At 55.1% G+C, this 14,567-nt stretch overlaps 1 protein-coding gene and 1 long non-coding RNA gene across 3 annotated transcripts in view; both read right to left on the bottom strand.

Annotated features, from left to right (window-relative positions):
- SH2D3C (SH2 domain containing 3C) overlaps nt 1-7,890 on the bottom strand; it is a 32,631-nt gene extending 24,741 nt beyond the window's left edge. The window contains exons 1-2 of one of the 2 annotated variants that reach the window (XM_004005619.6): nt 7,719-7,890; nt 4,850-5,318 (exon numbers count right to left, since the gene is read on the bottom strand). In XM_004005619.6, coding sequence (XP_004005668.2) covers nt 4,850-5,318; nt 7,719-7,755 — 506 coding nt within the window. In that variant the 5' untranslated portion in view covers nt 7,756-7,890. Of the gene's footprint in view, nt 1-2,734; nt 2,842-4,849; nt 5,319-7,718 lie in introns of those variants that run through there. The other variant, XM_004005620.6, reaches the window with a different exon arrangement.
- A 3,636-nt stretch (nt 7,891-11,526) lies between these two features.
- LOC132659552 (uncharacterized) lies at nt 11,527-14,439 on the bottom strand. The gene is made up of 2 exons (XR_009600099.1): nt 13,971-14,439; nt 11,527-13,342 (listed from the first exon to the last, which is right to left on the bottom strand). It is a non-coding gene; the product is annotated as an uncharacterized LOC132659552 (long non-coding RNA).
- Between the last annotated feature and the right edge of the window lie 128 nt (nt 14,440-14,567).

Genomic DNA, 14,567 nt, shown 5'->3' with positions numbered 1-14,567 from the left:
GTCTCCACAGGAAATGAGAGCCAGGAGCAGCTGGGCCCCTTTGGAAGACAAGGACCAGCCGCCCAGAGCCTGAGGAGACGGAACGGGCTGGGCCCACCACAGCCCCCTCCCCTGGTGGGTAATCACTACCAGATGCCCAGCAACTGACGTCACTTTGCAGGGCCGAGAGGGTCGTGGGACTCGGGGGAGTGTTGGGAATTCTTGGACCAGAATCAACATTCCAAAAGGAAATGGGGGTGGAGGGCGGGGCGTCTTGGCCTATCCTCAGTGCCCGGCACCAGGGCTGGGAGCAGGCAGCTCAGGGTGCCCCGGCTCTCCTATGGGGCGCTACCTTCTCCAAGTCTCAGGTTTCCTGCTGAACGGCCCTGAGTGAGAGCGGAGGGGCCCGGGTCTCTGGAAGGAAGGGAAGGATGCTCTGGTGAGACACCTCAGAAAAGAGTTAGACTCGGGAATCTTCCTCAAAGGAGAGGTGCTTGTCAAACATAAGTCAGAGCGGGGCCGTCCTCTGCTCAAGGCCAGCGACGGCTGCCATCTCGTTCACAGTCAAAGCCAGGTCCTTGCCGGGCCTTCCAGGCCCTGCTTATCTGAACCCATTTCCTCTCTGGCCTTATTTCCACCCCTCCTCTCCCCAGCCCCCATCTTGCTTTCTGGCTGCTCCACCAACACGCCAAGTATGCTCCCACCTCAGGGCCTTTGTAGTTACTGTTCCTTTGACCTAGTATACCCTTCCCCAGCCATCAAGAGGGTCTGTTCCCAGGATGCCTGAGACTAACATAATATTGTACATCGACTATATTTCAAGTAAAAAAAAGTGGGGGGGGGGGAGGGGGGATCTGTTCCCTCATCTCCTTTGCTCAAATATCGGTTTCTCACTGAGAATTTTTCCCTGGATAACTTTCAGCCACTACCCCAAGACCAGTTCCCCTACTTGATTTAAATCTTTCTCTCTAGTGCTTTTCTCTTCTAGCCGACCAGGTAATTCATCTGGTTTCTCATCTGTCTCCCCTACACTGGAATGGCTCCATGAGAGTAGGGTTTTGTCTGCTATGCTCACTGCTCTCTCCCCAGAATCTAGAGGGGTGTCTAGGGCATAGCTGCATGCCAGTAACTATTAAAATGAATGAAGTTCCAGCTCCACTGTCTCATCTCGAGCAAGTTGTTAGCCTCACAAAACCTTGATGTCTTCATCTGTAAAATGGGCTCCTGTTACCGCCTTTCCAGGGTCATGGGAAGCCATTTGAAGTAATGAGAGAGACAGCTCTGAGATTTTTATTTACAACAGGTGATACGTGGCCTTTAAGAGTTTGGGCTTGGGAGCTGGTCAGGTCAAAATCAAACCTTGGTTCTGACAATTAATCTCTCCGTGACCCCAGGAAAGTCCCATTTTCTCTCTGAATCTCAGTCTCCTCACTGGTAGAATGCCACAAATAGAGGCTCCCACCTCACAGGGCCCATGTGGTGAGGGGACTGAGTATTCCAGGCAGGGCCGGCCAGTTGTCCTCGGGTGGGACCCTGGCCTGACCATTCCTGTGTGTGGGTGTGGCTATGGTATGGGGCTTTGGGGGACCTCCCTTCCCTCTCTAAGCAGCCACTTCCTCCTCTACAGTATGAACTGAAGGGTTGAGTGTCAGGACTCTCTAGAGCCACTGTTTCTCTGCAGGCAACTGAGGGGCTGGGGACTGGGGGGAGGCTGGGCGGCGCTCTCCTTTTTGGGAGCTAAAGGCCCTTCATTGCCTGTGTCGTCGGCCCCTCCTCCCTCCTTCCTCTCATCCCCCATGATCTCAGCAGAGTACAGGGCACCAGGAAACTCCTGCAGCCTCACCTCTTCCCCTTCCTTCCTTCTGTTCCAGGTGCACCCTGCTTCCTAGGGGGCAGGGGAGGGACACATCTCCCCAAGCTTAGGCTGAACAGCCACTGGGATGACCCCGTTGGGACACTCAGGAACGAGGCCCCTGGTCTTACTCAGTGGCAGTTCTCAAATGCCCTCGGCCCCAAGCTGGATGGATCCTCAGAGACCATCCCAGACCCATCTTGGCTGCTGGAGAGATGGATGCCCAGAGCAGGGCAGGACAAGCCTGAGATCACACCTGCAAAGCAGCTCTCCTGTCTCTGGCATAGAGCTGAACTTCACAGGCTCTTAGAAGAAATGTTCAACAGTTCCTCGCCTTCTACTTGGCCTAAGGCAGGTGGGACACTGGGTCCCAGGGCACCAGGAAGGGGCTCAATCCGATCTGCTAATCCACCCTCCTCAGGACCCCGGGACATCCCAGGTGATCAGGGGCAGGAAGGAAGAGTCTACCTATTTCCTCTGTCAGCTCTAAGCCAGGCCTGATACCCCAAGGCACTGCCAGGACTATCTCTGCCCACAGCGGAGGATGGCTGGCTCCTAGACCTGGCATTCTAAAGGTGTCTCAAGACCTGCTGAGGGGTCTGATCCAGGAAGGTGGAGTTAAACCCTAGTTCTGACTTTCACTAGCTGTGTCAAACTGGGCAAGTAAACCTCTTTCCTTATCTGTAAACTAGAGATAGTGATAGTGTTTCTCTCCTGGGACTGCTGTGACCAGCAGATGCTCAGCCTGAAGCGGGGTCGTAGTTGCACCAAAAGAAAGTTTAAAAGTGCCAGATGCTAAACTCGCACCCAGGTTTGTCAGCTGTCCCAAGGGCACAGATTTCCCCCACAGACAACTCCCGGTCCCCGGCAGCGGCCCTCCTTGGTCCCAGCTCAGTCACTTACCCTCTGGATCCCAGTGCGGGGCACCTCCGGCCCACTGCAGTCATGGTTCCCTGCCGTCGCCGCCTGCAACCCGGGGACCTCCTGTTTCCAAGGCTCCCGCCTTTCTCAGGCTACGGAGCTGGGGAGCTCACAGCAGGACTCCAGGGGCGGAGCCTGGCCTGTAGGCCACGCCTCCGACACGCCCCTCCGCCCTCTGGGCGTTCTCCACAGTCTACTCCGCCCTCTGGGAAGGACGTGCCCCGCCCCCGGACACGCCCTTCGCCTCCTGTCTTGCTCCGCCCCCTCCACGTCCGTCAGGGTCCGGGAGGGTTGGAAGGCCACGCCCCCAGCACGCGCCTCCGCCTCGCCCCGCCCCTCTCCAACGCCAGCTTCCCCAACAGTCCGCAAGCAGCATGGAAAGGCCACGCCTCCCAGACACGCCCCTTCGCCCAGCCCGCCCCGCTTCCGCAAACATCTCAGGCTTTGGGTTACTGCACAACGCTCCCCAACCCTCGCCAGACCCCTACATACAATCCTTGTTGCACGCCCGAATGAGGCCGAATTTAAGAGGATGGCAAGAGAAGGCAGCCTGGAATAGGTAAAGATGGTGGAAAAGCATTCGTTCTTTAAATCATAAATGTAGGCACTTCCCATTTATTGCGTTGTTTGTTGTGTGCCAGGCACTGTGCTAAGATTTTTACAAGTACTTTATTCTTGAATTCTCACCACAGCCCTACAAGGTTGGTGGTATCGTTGTGCCCATTTGTCAGATGAGAAAAGCTAGGCTCCGAGAAGGGAACAGACTTGTCCAAGGCCAGTAAGAGGCAGTCTGGTCTGGATTCGCTCTGCACCTCTACAAGGTCCTCCTCCTCCCCACTGAAGGACCAATGATCCCAGCACACAGAACCTATGCTTGGTGTCTCAGGGCAAAATCACTCAAGAGAGGTTCCAAAACAAACCCTAGAGTTTACTTTTGCTCAGATTTTCTTTTTCCCTCTTTATTTCAGTAAGTATATCTATTATAACCAGTGTGGTTTAGACAAACTCTCTGAGAGTTGAAAAGGCTTTGGTTGGGGCTGAGGGGTCTCCCAAGGGCTGTAGGGCTTAGAACGTGGTGGGTACCATGTGATGGATGAGTGTGCAGCCATTGGAGACGGGCAGATTCCTGCTCAAATCCCACCCCTGCAACCTTGGCTGAGTCTCAGTTTCCCCAGCTGTAAAATGGGGGGGGGGGGACAGGTTATAGTACTGATATAATCTTTTACAGAATTTTCAGTGAGTAACATTTGTTTTGACACCTAGTAAAACAGGTACTTACTAATTGAGAGCTACGGTCATATATCACTATTTGTATTTTTGCATCAATTCAGCACACCCTGGATCCAAGTTAGGTAACAAATGCTTTACCAGACCAAGGGGAGCAATGTTGTCCAGCAGAATTAAAGGCAGAGATTCAGAGGTGGGGGCCCAGGGCAGGGATCCAGTGGTTGGGCTGGGCCCAGTGCTGAGGGCTCAGGCTGAAGGCTGCCTCGGGCGTTGGAGTCAGGTGGGTCTTAGGTCAAGTCCTAACTTCGTCACTTGCTAATGTGTAATCTGACTGGGGCAGATGGCATTTCTTCTCTGAGTCTGTTTCCTCATCTGTGGTATGGAAATAACAGTATCCTCTCCCTGGATTTTTTTTTTTTCTGAGAATTAATTACACATGAAGGGCTAAGTACAGTGCCTGGTCTATAGTAGTGAAAAGTGAAGTGAAAGTGTTAGTTGCGAGTTGTGTCTGACTCTTTGTGACTCCATGGACTATAGCCCACCAGGCTCCTCTGTCCATGAGATTCTCCAGTCAAGAATACTGGAGTGGGTTGCCATTCCCTTCTCCAGAGGATCTTCCCGACCCAGAGATCGAACCTGAGTCTCCTGCATTGCAGGCAGATTCTTTACCATCTGAGCCACTAGGGAAGCCTGGTTTATAGTAAGCACTTAGTTAATGTGTAGGTGTGTGTGTGCGCATGCGTGCGTGTGTGTTTTGTTTTCTTTCTACAGATGTGTGTGTTGGGCCGTCCTCTCCAGGCTCTGTTGGCAGGAGGCTGGAGATGCCATCCCCGCAGGTTCTGCCCTCACCCTCCCCTGGTGGGCACCTACCTTTCTGAGGGCACATTCTTGGGGTCTCGCTCCTCTTCTGCATCTGGCCTGGCATCCTCAGGTTTTCTCGTGGGGTCCACTTCCACTGCTGAAGGGCTGGGTCCCACTGTTGGGGTGTCCTCCCTGGAGGCAGTGGTTTCTAGCACCACCTTCTCAGCTGCTGGAGGGTCAGGCAGGCTTCGGGGTACCACTTGGGGCTCAGGGCCAACTTCCTGGGCCTTCTGGGTGGCCCGTTTGCCCTGAGCCTTCTTGATGCTGGGGCGAGGCATGGTGCCCATGTGGCTGTACATGTCGCTGGAGCGGGCATAGGCTGCGGGGCTCTTGGGGACTGTCACCATGTCATCCTGTGTGGCATCAAAGGTGTCAGCCTCCACCTGGGGCCGGATACTGTTGGGGGCCAAAGATCGTTTCAGAGTAAAGGACCGAGGAAGGTTGGAGAGACTCCCAAACCCCTTGAACTTGAAGAACTCTAGAAGGGGGGAGGGGAGGGAAAGGAGTTAATGACATTGCCAGCAGTAATAATAAAAACAATGAAACATTTGTGCAGTTCCACTTACTGAGGGTTCAAGGAGGGTTGGGAGCTTCACTGACACCCCCTCTAGGAGTTACGGTATAATATGGCACCACTGGGATCCCATAGCCTTTGAATTCCACATCCTAGCTTTGTGACCTTAGACAAGTCACTTGACCTCTCTGAGTCCCATTCACCCACATCAGTAAGATAGAGATTATAGTATTCATCCCCCATGGCAGGGGCAGGGGCAACCTCTGGGCTGTGGACCAGTACATCCTGGCAGATCAGCAATGGTATTAGACTAGAAATAAAGTGCACAATTAAGTCTAATGCACCTGAATCATCCCCAAACCATCCCCCCCACCATCCCCAGATGGTGGAAACACTGTCTTCCACGAAATTGGTCCCTGGTGCCAAAAAGGTTGGGGACCACTGTCCTCTGACAGTGGAAGAACTGAAGAAAGGCATGAACTCAGCATGTAAATAACATGCTTCATAGCCGTCAGAAGTAATGAAGAAAGATGGTGATGACGATCACATAAAGGCCTTTGCATTTGTCAAACATGCCACCTTCATTAATTACTTCCCTGAATTCTCAGCACAACTCCATGACACAAGTTTAATCCCCCATTTTCCAGATGAAGAAACTGAGGTTCAGATCGGTGACATGAGAGCACATGTGTGTGTGTGTGCGTGTGTGCGTGTGTGTGTGTGTGTGTGTGTGTGTGCGTGTCAGGGTCGGGGGGGGTGGTGTGTGGAGTGGGTGTTTGAACGAGGCTCTGAGGTGCCCCTGAGGTGCGGATGAAATGAAAAGGGGGCTGTCGGGTCCCTGAGGGTCCCACTCCCTGCGGTTCTCTCCTTCCTGTCAGCTGAGCCCTAGTGGGGACTCAGGCGGCAGTGCTCGGGTGATACCATCTCCGCGTTTCCGCAGGGGTGCGCCTGAGCGCCCGCCCTCCTGCCTGCTCTCAGCTGTGGGACTGCCCCTCCTCCTAGCCACCACCTTCTGCCGGACTTCACCACGGCCCCTCCATAAGCAAAAACGAAAACACCCTGGCATTTCCCACTTCCTTGGCATCCTCCACCTCGTCAGATCCTCACGACCATGGTGGAACATAGGTGGGATGGCCCCATTTGACGGAGAGGAAACTGAGGCCCAGAGAGGGGCAGGAATTTGCCCAGGGTCAGAAAGCCAAGCAGAGCCTGGCCGAGGGCCTGGGGCTCTGGAGTGCTGGGGTCAGGGCTCTGGGGCTTTCCTCCCGGGCCTGCCCACCCCCACCCCACCCTCAGTTATAGCCTCTGCCTCCTGACAAGCGCTGTCAGCAGATGCTGAGGCTCTGCTCTTAGAAAGCTACGCCAACGAGCAAATCGCCTCCTTTCTCCAGACCTCTTGTTTTGTCTCCCGGGCACCGGGGGTCTGGAGGAAGCAGTAGTGGGCAGGGAGGGAAACTGAAGTCCAGGGTCCAGGGACGTGAGACTGAGCCCTGCTCCGTAACCCTATATGACTTCAGGCAAGTCTCTGGGTCTTTCGTCTGTGGAATACAGTCATAATCTTTGCCTTGTACACTCCCCTCATGTGCTGTCAGATCCAAAGCATCATAGGGGGCCCTCCCTGTGGTCCGGTGGCTAAGACTCTGTGCTCTCAATACAGGGGGCCTGGGATTCGATCCCTGGTCAACGAACTAAATCCCACATTCTGTAACTAAAAAGATCTTGCATGCCACAATGAAGATTGAAGATCCCGAGTGCGATAATTAAGACCCAACACAGCTAAATCCATATCTAAATCTTAAAAAAAAAAAAAAAAAAGAATCAGAGGGAGCCAAAGTTTGCTGGGACCAGGAAGGAATCAGCAACCTGGGGAAGAAAGTGAAGGGTGAGTGTGGCCCCTCATTTAGTTGCTCTGGGTCCCAGCATCACTGCTGGTGGGGTCATGGGGCATTACCCATGGCACACACCCCTCCCCCCACCCCAGCCCCAGCAACTCCCAACCTGAGACCCCCATGTGAACCAGTACAGAGGCAGGCAATGGAATGCGTGGAGGTCTTCCCTGGCCCAGCCTGGAGGTCAAAGGGAGCCAGGGGACACACAGACGAATGGAGAGACTGACAGTTGGGTGGGGAGAGACGGAGGAATAGCGACAGACAGAGACAGACAAGAGAGAAACAGAGATGGAGAGCCAAATCAGCTGGAGAGAGAGATTAGGCCAGAGGGATGGAGAGACAGCACCATGGAAACTCAGAATCAGAGTCCTCCAGAGAGAGCCAGAGATGGACAGAAAGAGAAACAGGAACAAGATAGAATGGGGAGAAGCGGATGCAGAGAGGCTGAGACGGACAAACGGCACCCCACACTCACTGAACTTCTTGCTGGGCTTCTTGGTCCCCTCCGTCATCTTGGCAAGTCGTGCAGAGCCCCTGACCGAAAGGCAAGTGGCCACTTGAAGCTCTGGACATCAATGCTGGGATGCCTCTCTCACCTCCCCTTCCCCTTTCTCGCGCCCTCTCACTAGCTTCCTCTGTGTATTTTTAAACCAGTGAAACTCTCACAGCCCCACCCTCCCCATCCTCTCCATAGGGGGCGGAGGCAGGGCGCCCCCCCTCAAGTCCCAGCCCCTGTGGGCCTCCTCCTTGGCTTCGGCAGCGGGGGGAGGCAGGGGGCAGACCACAAGCGCGTGAGATCTAGAAGGTCTGGGAAAGAAACCGCAGGCTCTGGGAACAGAGCCTACTGGGCTGGGGGCCTCCAGGGACCTGACAACCGCTGTCGGGGGGTCTGGCCAGCGGGCTGGGAGGGTGCAGGGAGTCAGGCCTGTGGGCAGAGGGGTTTATTCTAAGCCTCAGTGCTGCAGGATGTGCTGGCGGTGGTGGCGAGGGGAGTGCCATGGTTTGGCCCGCGAGCCCTGAGGCCAGCCAAATTCAAGTCTTAGCTGCCCCCCTCTGTCACCGTGTGATCCTGGACAAGTCCCTCCCTGAGCCTTAGTTTTGTCTCTGTGAGCGAGCGGTATTTGCAATGTCCACCTCACGGTGAAAAGCCTGGCACAGAATCAGTGCCCTCAAGGCATGGTCAGTCCTTTTCAAGCTGGCAGGGACATGGCGATAATTTAGTCCACCACCCCGCTGTACAAGGACAGGATAGGAAAACCGAGACACAGGCAGGCAGAAGGCCCCCAGGTCACACAGCAAGTCGATAGCACAGACTGAGCAACACCCTGCCCTTTCAGGCCCCTAACCCTCAGCCTGGTGTTTTTCTACCATGCATCCCCGTGTGTGTGTGTGTGTGTGTGTGTATGTGTGTGTGTGTGTGTGTGTACAGGACAGAGATGAGGAAATGAAACCTCCCCTACACAGGTTGTCCCTGACACCTGCGGAAGATTCCAGCAACTGCTGGGGGGCACCTGAAAGACCAGGGGCTTCAGATCCTGTCTCTGAGTGCAGAATTACTTCTGCCTCTGACTTGGACACCTAATTTCTAGAATAGGCACGAGCATAAGGTACACAGTCAACCCACGGGGGCTCTCTCATGATCGGACATTATCATCCTGGCCCCAGGGCTGGCCCACTGGGGTGTGAAAGGAGAAGTTCAAGGTCAGGTGGGGCCCCTTGTACATCCTCCATAAAAATAATGACTACTAATGACTAACGTTTTCTGATCACCTAGTACGGGCCAGCCAAAGGGCTCAGTTCTTCTGCCCTAAGGAGGCAAATACTGTTTTTCTTGTCCTCATTGTACAGATGTGGAAACTGAGGCCCTGCCCCGAAATCAAGTGACCTGGAATTGGGACCTGCCTGTCCAGCCATGGAGTCTGAGGTCCTAGCGTGCACACTTAGAGCGCCTGCCACCCTCTGGCAGCTGGATGATAGACCTTGGTGGGAGAAAGTCCTGCCAAACTTTCTCGATGGGACAGGGGGGAACATGAGGCCCTGGAAGGGAAAGGGATACAGCCCATGAGATGGAGGCAGCAGACAGGGCTGGATGGGACAAAGTTCAAATGAAAGGATGGGGCTTCTGGACCATGGACTTGGGAGGAAAAGGGGTTACAACTCCAGCTCCCTCTCCGGAGTGTCGACCATGATCTAGACATGGATCTGGAAGCCCCCCCCCCCAGATCATCACAGAGCTGTGAGGTGATCCTGGCACCGTCCCATTTCACAGATGAGGGAACTGAGGCTAAGGAGGAGCAGAGGCTGGACAGATACCCAGGTGTTTTAACTCCTTCCCATCTCTGGTTGTTGTCAGAAGAGGGAGAGGGGCTGGTGGCCTGGTGGTAGCTAGAGGGGTCTTCCTGGTGAGAGCTGGAGGGTGGATCCCCCAGCTTCTCTCTTAGGAGACAGTTGAAGGGATTTGGGCTCACTGCTGAAGTGGTGGCATCAGCCAGTACTGGCTTCCTGGCCAGGCCCATTCCGGACTTGCTGTGTGACCCTCCATGAGAGACTTTACCTCTCTGAGTCTCAGTTTCCTCATCTGTGAAATGGGGTCACAGTAATCCCCCTTCTCGCCCTCTTCCTGGAGTTGTTGGGAAGACAAAAAGAGCAAATGATGGCCTGGGCCAGTACACCCTGGCACTTCTTGCTGAAGGATGGAGGTGGTTCAGGCCAGGGGCAGACTGGCTCAGGTCAGGAATACCCTGGGGCAGGCACACTGGGTGAAACTCGGGAGTCCCAGCCACGGCCAGGGCGAGGCTGTGCTGCTGTGGTGGAGGGGCCTTGCCTGCGCCAGGCTAGCCCTGCCGTTGGCCCAGGCGCCAGGGTAGTTGCCGCATCCCTGGGAGAATGAATGGGGCTCAGTGTGACTGCTCAGTGTGGCGGCTCCACTGAGCTCAGAGCCCTCTTTGTGCCGCCTCGAGTGGCCGTTGGGAGTGCGGCTGGGGACCTGCTGGCCGGTGGCTGTCCCCGGGCCCTCCTCAGCCGGCGCTGGAGGCCAGCCCAACCCCACTCCACAGCCCTGAACACACGAGCGCTTTCCAGCCTCAGGCCTCTGCTTGGGCTAGACCCACACTCGGAATGCATGCACCCCTCCACCAGCTCGTCTTTCTCTCCACTGAGTCCCTGTGATCTAGACTGGGCCACAGTGCCCCAGGAACCCTGCTCAGATTTCTAGCCCCTCCGTCCTCCCCTCCCCAGTCTATGACAGAGGTGTCAGCAATCTGGCCAAGGACAATTAGAGACTGGAGCCTTTCAATGTCATAGTCACTGTACTGAGGCACACCTGAGTCCAGATGGCCACCTGCCTGAACTTAAGCAAGTCATGTCACCTCTCTGAGCTTCATTGTTCCCATCAATCAAATGGGACAAACTCAACATCTCTCACACTATCCTGTGGCCATGAAAACAGACGTCTACACTGAGAATACTATCTGTATTACATTCACTTGTGTCGTCATTTTAAAAAATATTTTTATTTACTTGGCTACCCTGGGTCTTGGTTGCAGCACATGGGATCTTTAGTTCCTGTAGAAGGAATCTTTTAAGTTGTGGCATTCAGAATCTTCTAGTTGAGGCATACAAACTCTTAGTTTGGCATATGGGATCTAGTTCCCTGATCAGGGATCGAACCCAGGCCCCCTGCATTAGGAGCTGCGTCTTAGCCACTGGACCACCAGAGAAGTCCCTCACTTGTGTCTTTATATGCATGTTCTGAACAGACCTCATGCATTGTCAGAGGCACTGGCCTCAAGCTTCCACATTGGCCGCAGGCCTGCTCCAACTGTAGGACTCAGTAGATATCTTTTCACGGCTTGCCTCAGTTGTCTTCTATGGGGGGGCCAAAGAGACCTGGCTTTGAATCCCAGCTCCATAGCTCCTGGCTGCATGGCCTTGGGCAGGCCACTTTTACCACTCTGAAACTGTTTCCTCTTCTGTAACTTGAGTCCCCTAACAGCAGCTTTCTAAGACAGGTGCTGTAAAGTTCCAGAGGTCTGACATACATCATGGGGCCAGGCATGCAGTCAGTACCTACCTGGTGTGGGCAGAAGGTCCATGGAATTGCTGCGGACATCACCCAGCCATTCTCTATTCTATGTCCCCCTATCCGGTGACCCCTTGTCTCCCCAGGTAGATCAGCAACAAGAGTGCACCCCCCCAGGAGCCCTTCTTCTTCCCTCCAAATGCCCTGCACCCTGCTCCTGGTCGGGGAAGAGAGCAAAGGTCCAGGTCAAACAGCTGGCCAGGGGCTCCCTTTCCTACTCTGTGCCTCAGTTTCCATAACTGCTAAATGGCAGCAGGACCAGAGGCTCTCTCAGAGCCTGGTCAGTCAGTCAGCAAATATTTCCGGAGTACTGGCCACAGGCCTGGTCTTGCCAGCCTAACCGATCCATGGAAACAGGAAACGTTTCCCTCCAGCCAGTGAAGAAGTCAGAGTTGGTGAGAAGTTGTTTCTGGCTAGGATCTAATTTCTTCTCACTTTCACTGGGCAGCCTTCTGAAGGGCTCTGACTGTTCCTGCCTGCCATCATCCCGCAGGGAGGGCTGAGGGCCCGACGCCCTGAGGGGAAGTGACTGGCAATGTCAGGGTTCAGGCCAGGGATCGGGGAGGGTGGAGGTGATGACACCACCGGAACTTCTGCTGAGGCCTCTGCCCACAGGATGTAACTTAGAGAGGGCTTGTGAGAAACAAGCAGGGGCCCCAGCCTGAGAATCTGATGGTGGAAGCCACCCAAACCCACACAGACCTCCCCCCTCCCACCCAATGCGATTATCTCCTCCCACACCTCCCACTGGCATCCGCCACCCAGCTGGCGATGCTGTGCCATGACTGTGCCCTTGCTCCACCCTCAGCCCAGGTGGGCAGAGTCCTGACATGGGTAACCGCTTGGGGTTGGCACCAGACTTTGGCTGCTGTTGGCTTTACATATCAGTGTGGCAACTGGCCAGGTATTTGACCCTGGCCAATGATGTCACCGTCCATGGGATTCTCCAGGCAAGAATACTGAAGAATACTGGGTTTGCCATTTCCTTCTCCAGGAGATAAGCTGGTTAGATAGTATCACGGACTCAGTGGACATGAATTTGAGCAAACTCCAGGAGATACTGGAGGACAGAGGAGCCTGGTGGGCTTCAGTCCATGGGGTCACAAAGAGTCAGACATGACTTAGCAACTGAACAACAACAATAAGTGACGTCACCTCTGAGTTCCAGTGTTCTTCTAAGTACAACAGAGGTAATAATAGTATAATATTGCTGAGTGAGAATTGAGATAATTCCCATAAAGTGCTAAGTGTACAGCTTGGACCATTTATTTTCACTCCATAAACTATAATTACTACAGTTATTATTATTTTCTCACTCTCTGCTCTCCCCACCCCCAATTTAGCCAATGGTCACCCTGCTTCTAATATTGTACCCAAGAAACTGACCCCAGATCACTCCCTGACCTGCCCCAAACCCTCGCTGGTCCACACTGCCTTCAGGAGAGGGCTCTCTGCTCCTCACCTGATCCTGAAGACCTTCCCGGGCAGTCCCCCTGCTTCCCAGCAGAACAGGGTCTCTTGGGACACCAGGATTACCAGACCCATTCCTGACTCCTAATGTGAGCTAAGAGCTGGAGAGCAACCCAGGAACCTTCCTGGCAGAAGAGAAGGCAGTGGTGCAACCAGAGAGCATAGCCCTGAAGGCAAGGGGCCCTGGCGTGTAGGAAGCAGTGTGGCCACAGCCTAGGTTCGGTTCAGTTCAGTTCAGCTCAATCGTCAGTCAGGTCCAACTCTGCGACCCCATGAATCGCAGCACGCCAGGCCTCCCTGTCCATCACCATCTCCCGGAGTTCATTCAGACTCACGTCCATCGAGTCGGTGATGCCATCCAGCCATCTCATCCTCTGTCATCCCCTTCTCCTCCTGCCCCCAATCCCTCCCAGCATCAGTCTTTTCCAATGAGTCAACTCTTCCATGAGGTGGCCAAAGTACTGGAGTTTCAGCTTTAGCATCATTCCTTCCAAAGAAATCCCAGGGCTGATCTCCTTCGAGCCTCAAATGTCACAGTTTGGTTTTTCCTGATGACAGTGGAGAGAAAGACATACAGACATCACTTCAGAATGATCTGATGGGTGCTGGCAGGGGGACAGATGGAGGGGACAGACTGGGGAGGACAGGTCTTAAGATCCATTGGTGGAGGACTGGGGTGGGGGGTGCAAATTGAAGAGGGGTGGAGAGGAGGTCTGAAGGCAGCCTTGTTGAGGGCTGGGTGTCAAAGGCTGGAAGGAGATACAGGAGGCTCCTGGAGCCAGAATGTATCAGAAAGCTGCTGGGGAAGAAGCGCCAGGGTAGGAGAAGCAGGCATAGGATCAAAGGAGATGGTGGACGGTGGTGGGCTTGGTACCCTGGCATAACAACAGCAGGCCTCAAACAGCACCACTTGCTATACTGCTGGACAGACTGTAAATAGCCGGAGTCAAGAGAATCCTCTTCGGATTCAGACAGACAAGGTTCAAGTCCCAGCTTTATTACTGTGAGACCTTGAGCAAATGACCTCACCTCTCCGAGCCTCAATGTGCTCTTCTGTAAAATTGGTTAGTGATCCTGACTATGGGCGGTGGATTCAGGATTCAGTAGGAATGCCCAGCACTTCCAGAGCACACAAGAGGGGCCGACGAAATGCCGGCTACCTTTGTGACTACTAACCCGGGGCGCGACCAGTTAGGGAGCAGCTCGGCAGGAACCAAAGTCCTGTGGGTCTCATCTCTTGTCTCCCAGAGAACTGGGTGGGGATCCAGGAGTGGAAGGCCCAGGCGTTGCTGGCTCACCACCTTCAATGTCGCCGCGCCCCCTGGCGGCTATCGGTTGCCATATCAACGGCGGGTCGGCGGGGGCCCGGGGAGGCGGCGGTCGGGGCCCGTTCTCCCTTCCCCGGACCCGAGGCCGCTCTCTCGGCACCTCTAGTCCTCGCCTGCGTAGAGTGGGGTGTGAGAGCGGGTGGGGAAATCCCGAGCCGGGGAGGAAGGGACTCCCCGCTGCGGCTGGCATGTGCGGGTAAACTGAGGCACGCGGTAAGTCGCGCCCCGAAGCCAGGTGTTGAGCGCGGGGCCCCACCTCCGAAGGCGGAGGAGGGGCCGCGGGCGGTGACGCGCCGAGGGCGGCGGGCGGGCGGGAGGCAGGCGGCGGCGGCGGCAGGTGCGGCCGCTGAGGGTGGAAGGGAGGAGGGAGGGGGCGGGCGGAGGGGGAGGGGAGGGCGAGGCCTGGGCACCTCCCCCTTTATAACGCGCCCCCTCCCGGGCTCTC

This window comes from Ovis aries, chromosome 3 (assembly GCF_016772045.2).
Source record: "Ovis aries strain OAR_USU_Benz2616 breed Rambouillet chromosome 3, ARS-UI_Ramb_v3.0, whole genome shotgun sequence".
NCBI lineage: Eukaryota > Metazoa > Chordata > Mammalia > Artiodactyla > Bovidae > Ovis > Ovis aries.
Note: the sequence above shows the minus strand (reverse complement) of the source record. Positions and strands in the feature narration are given on the sequence as shown.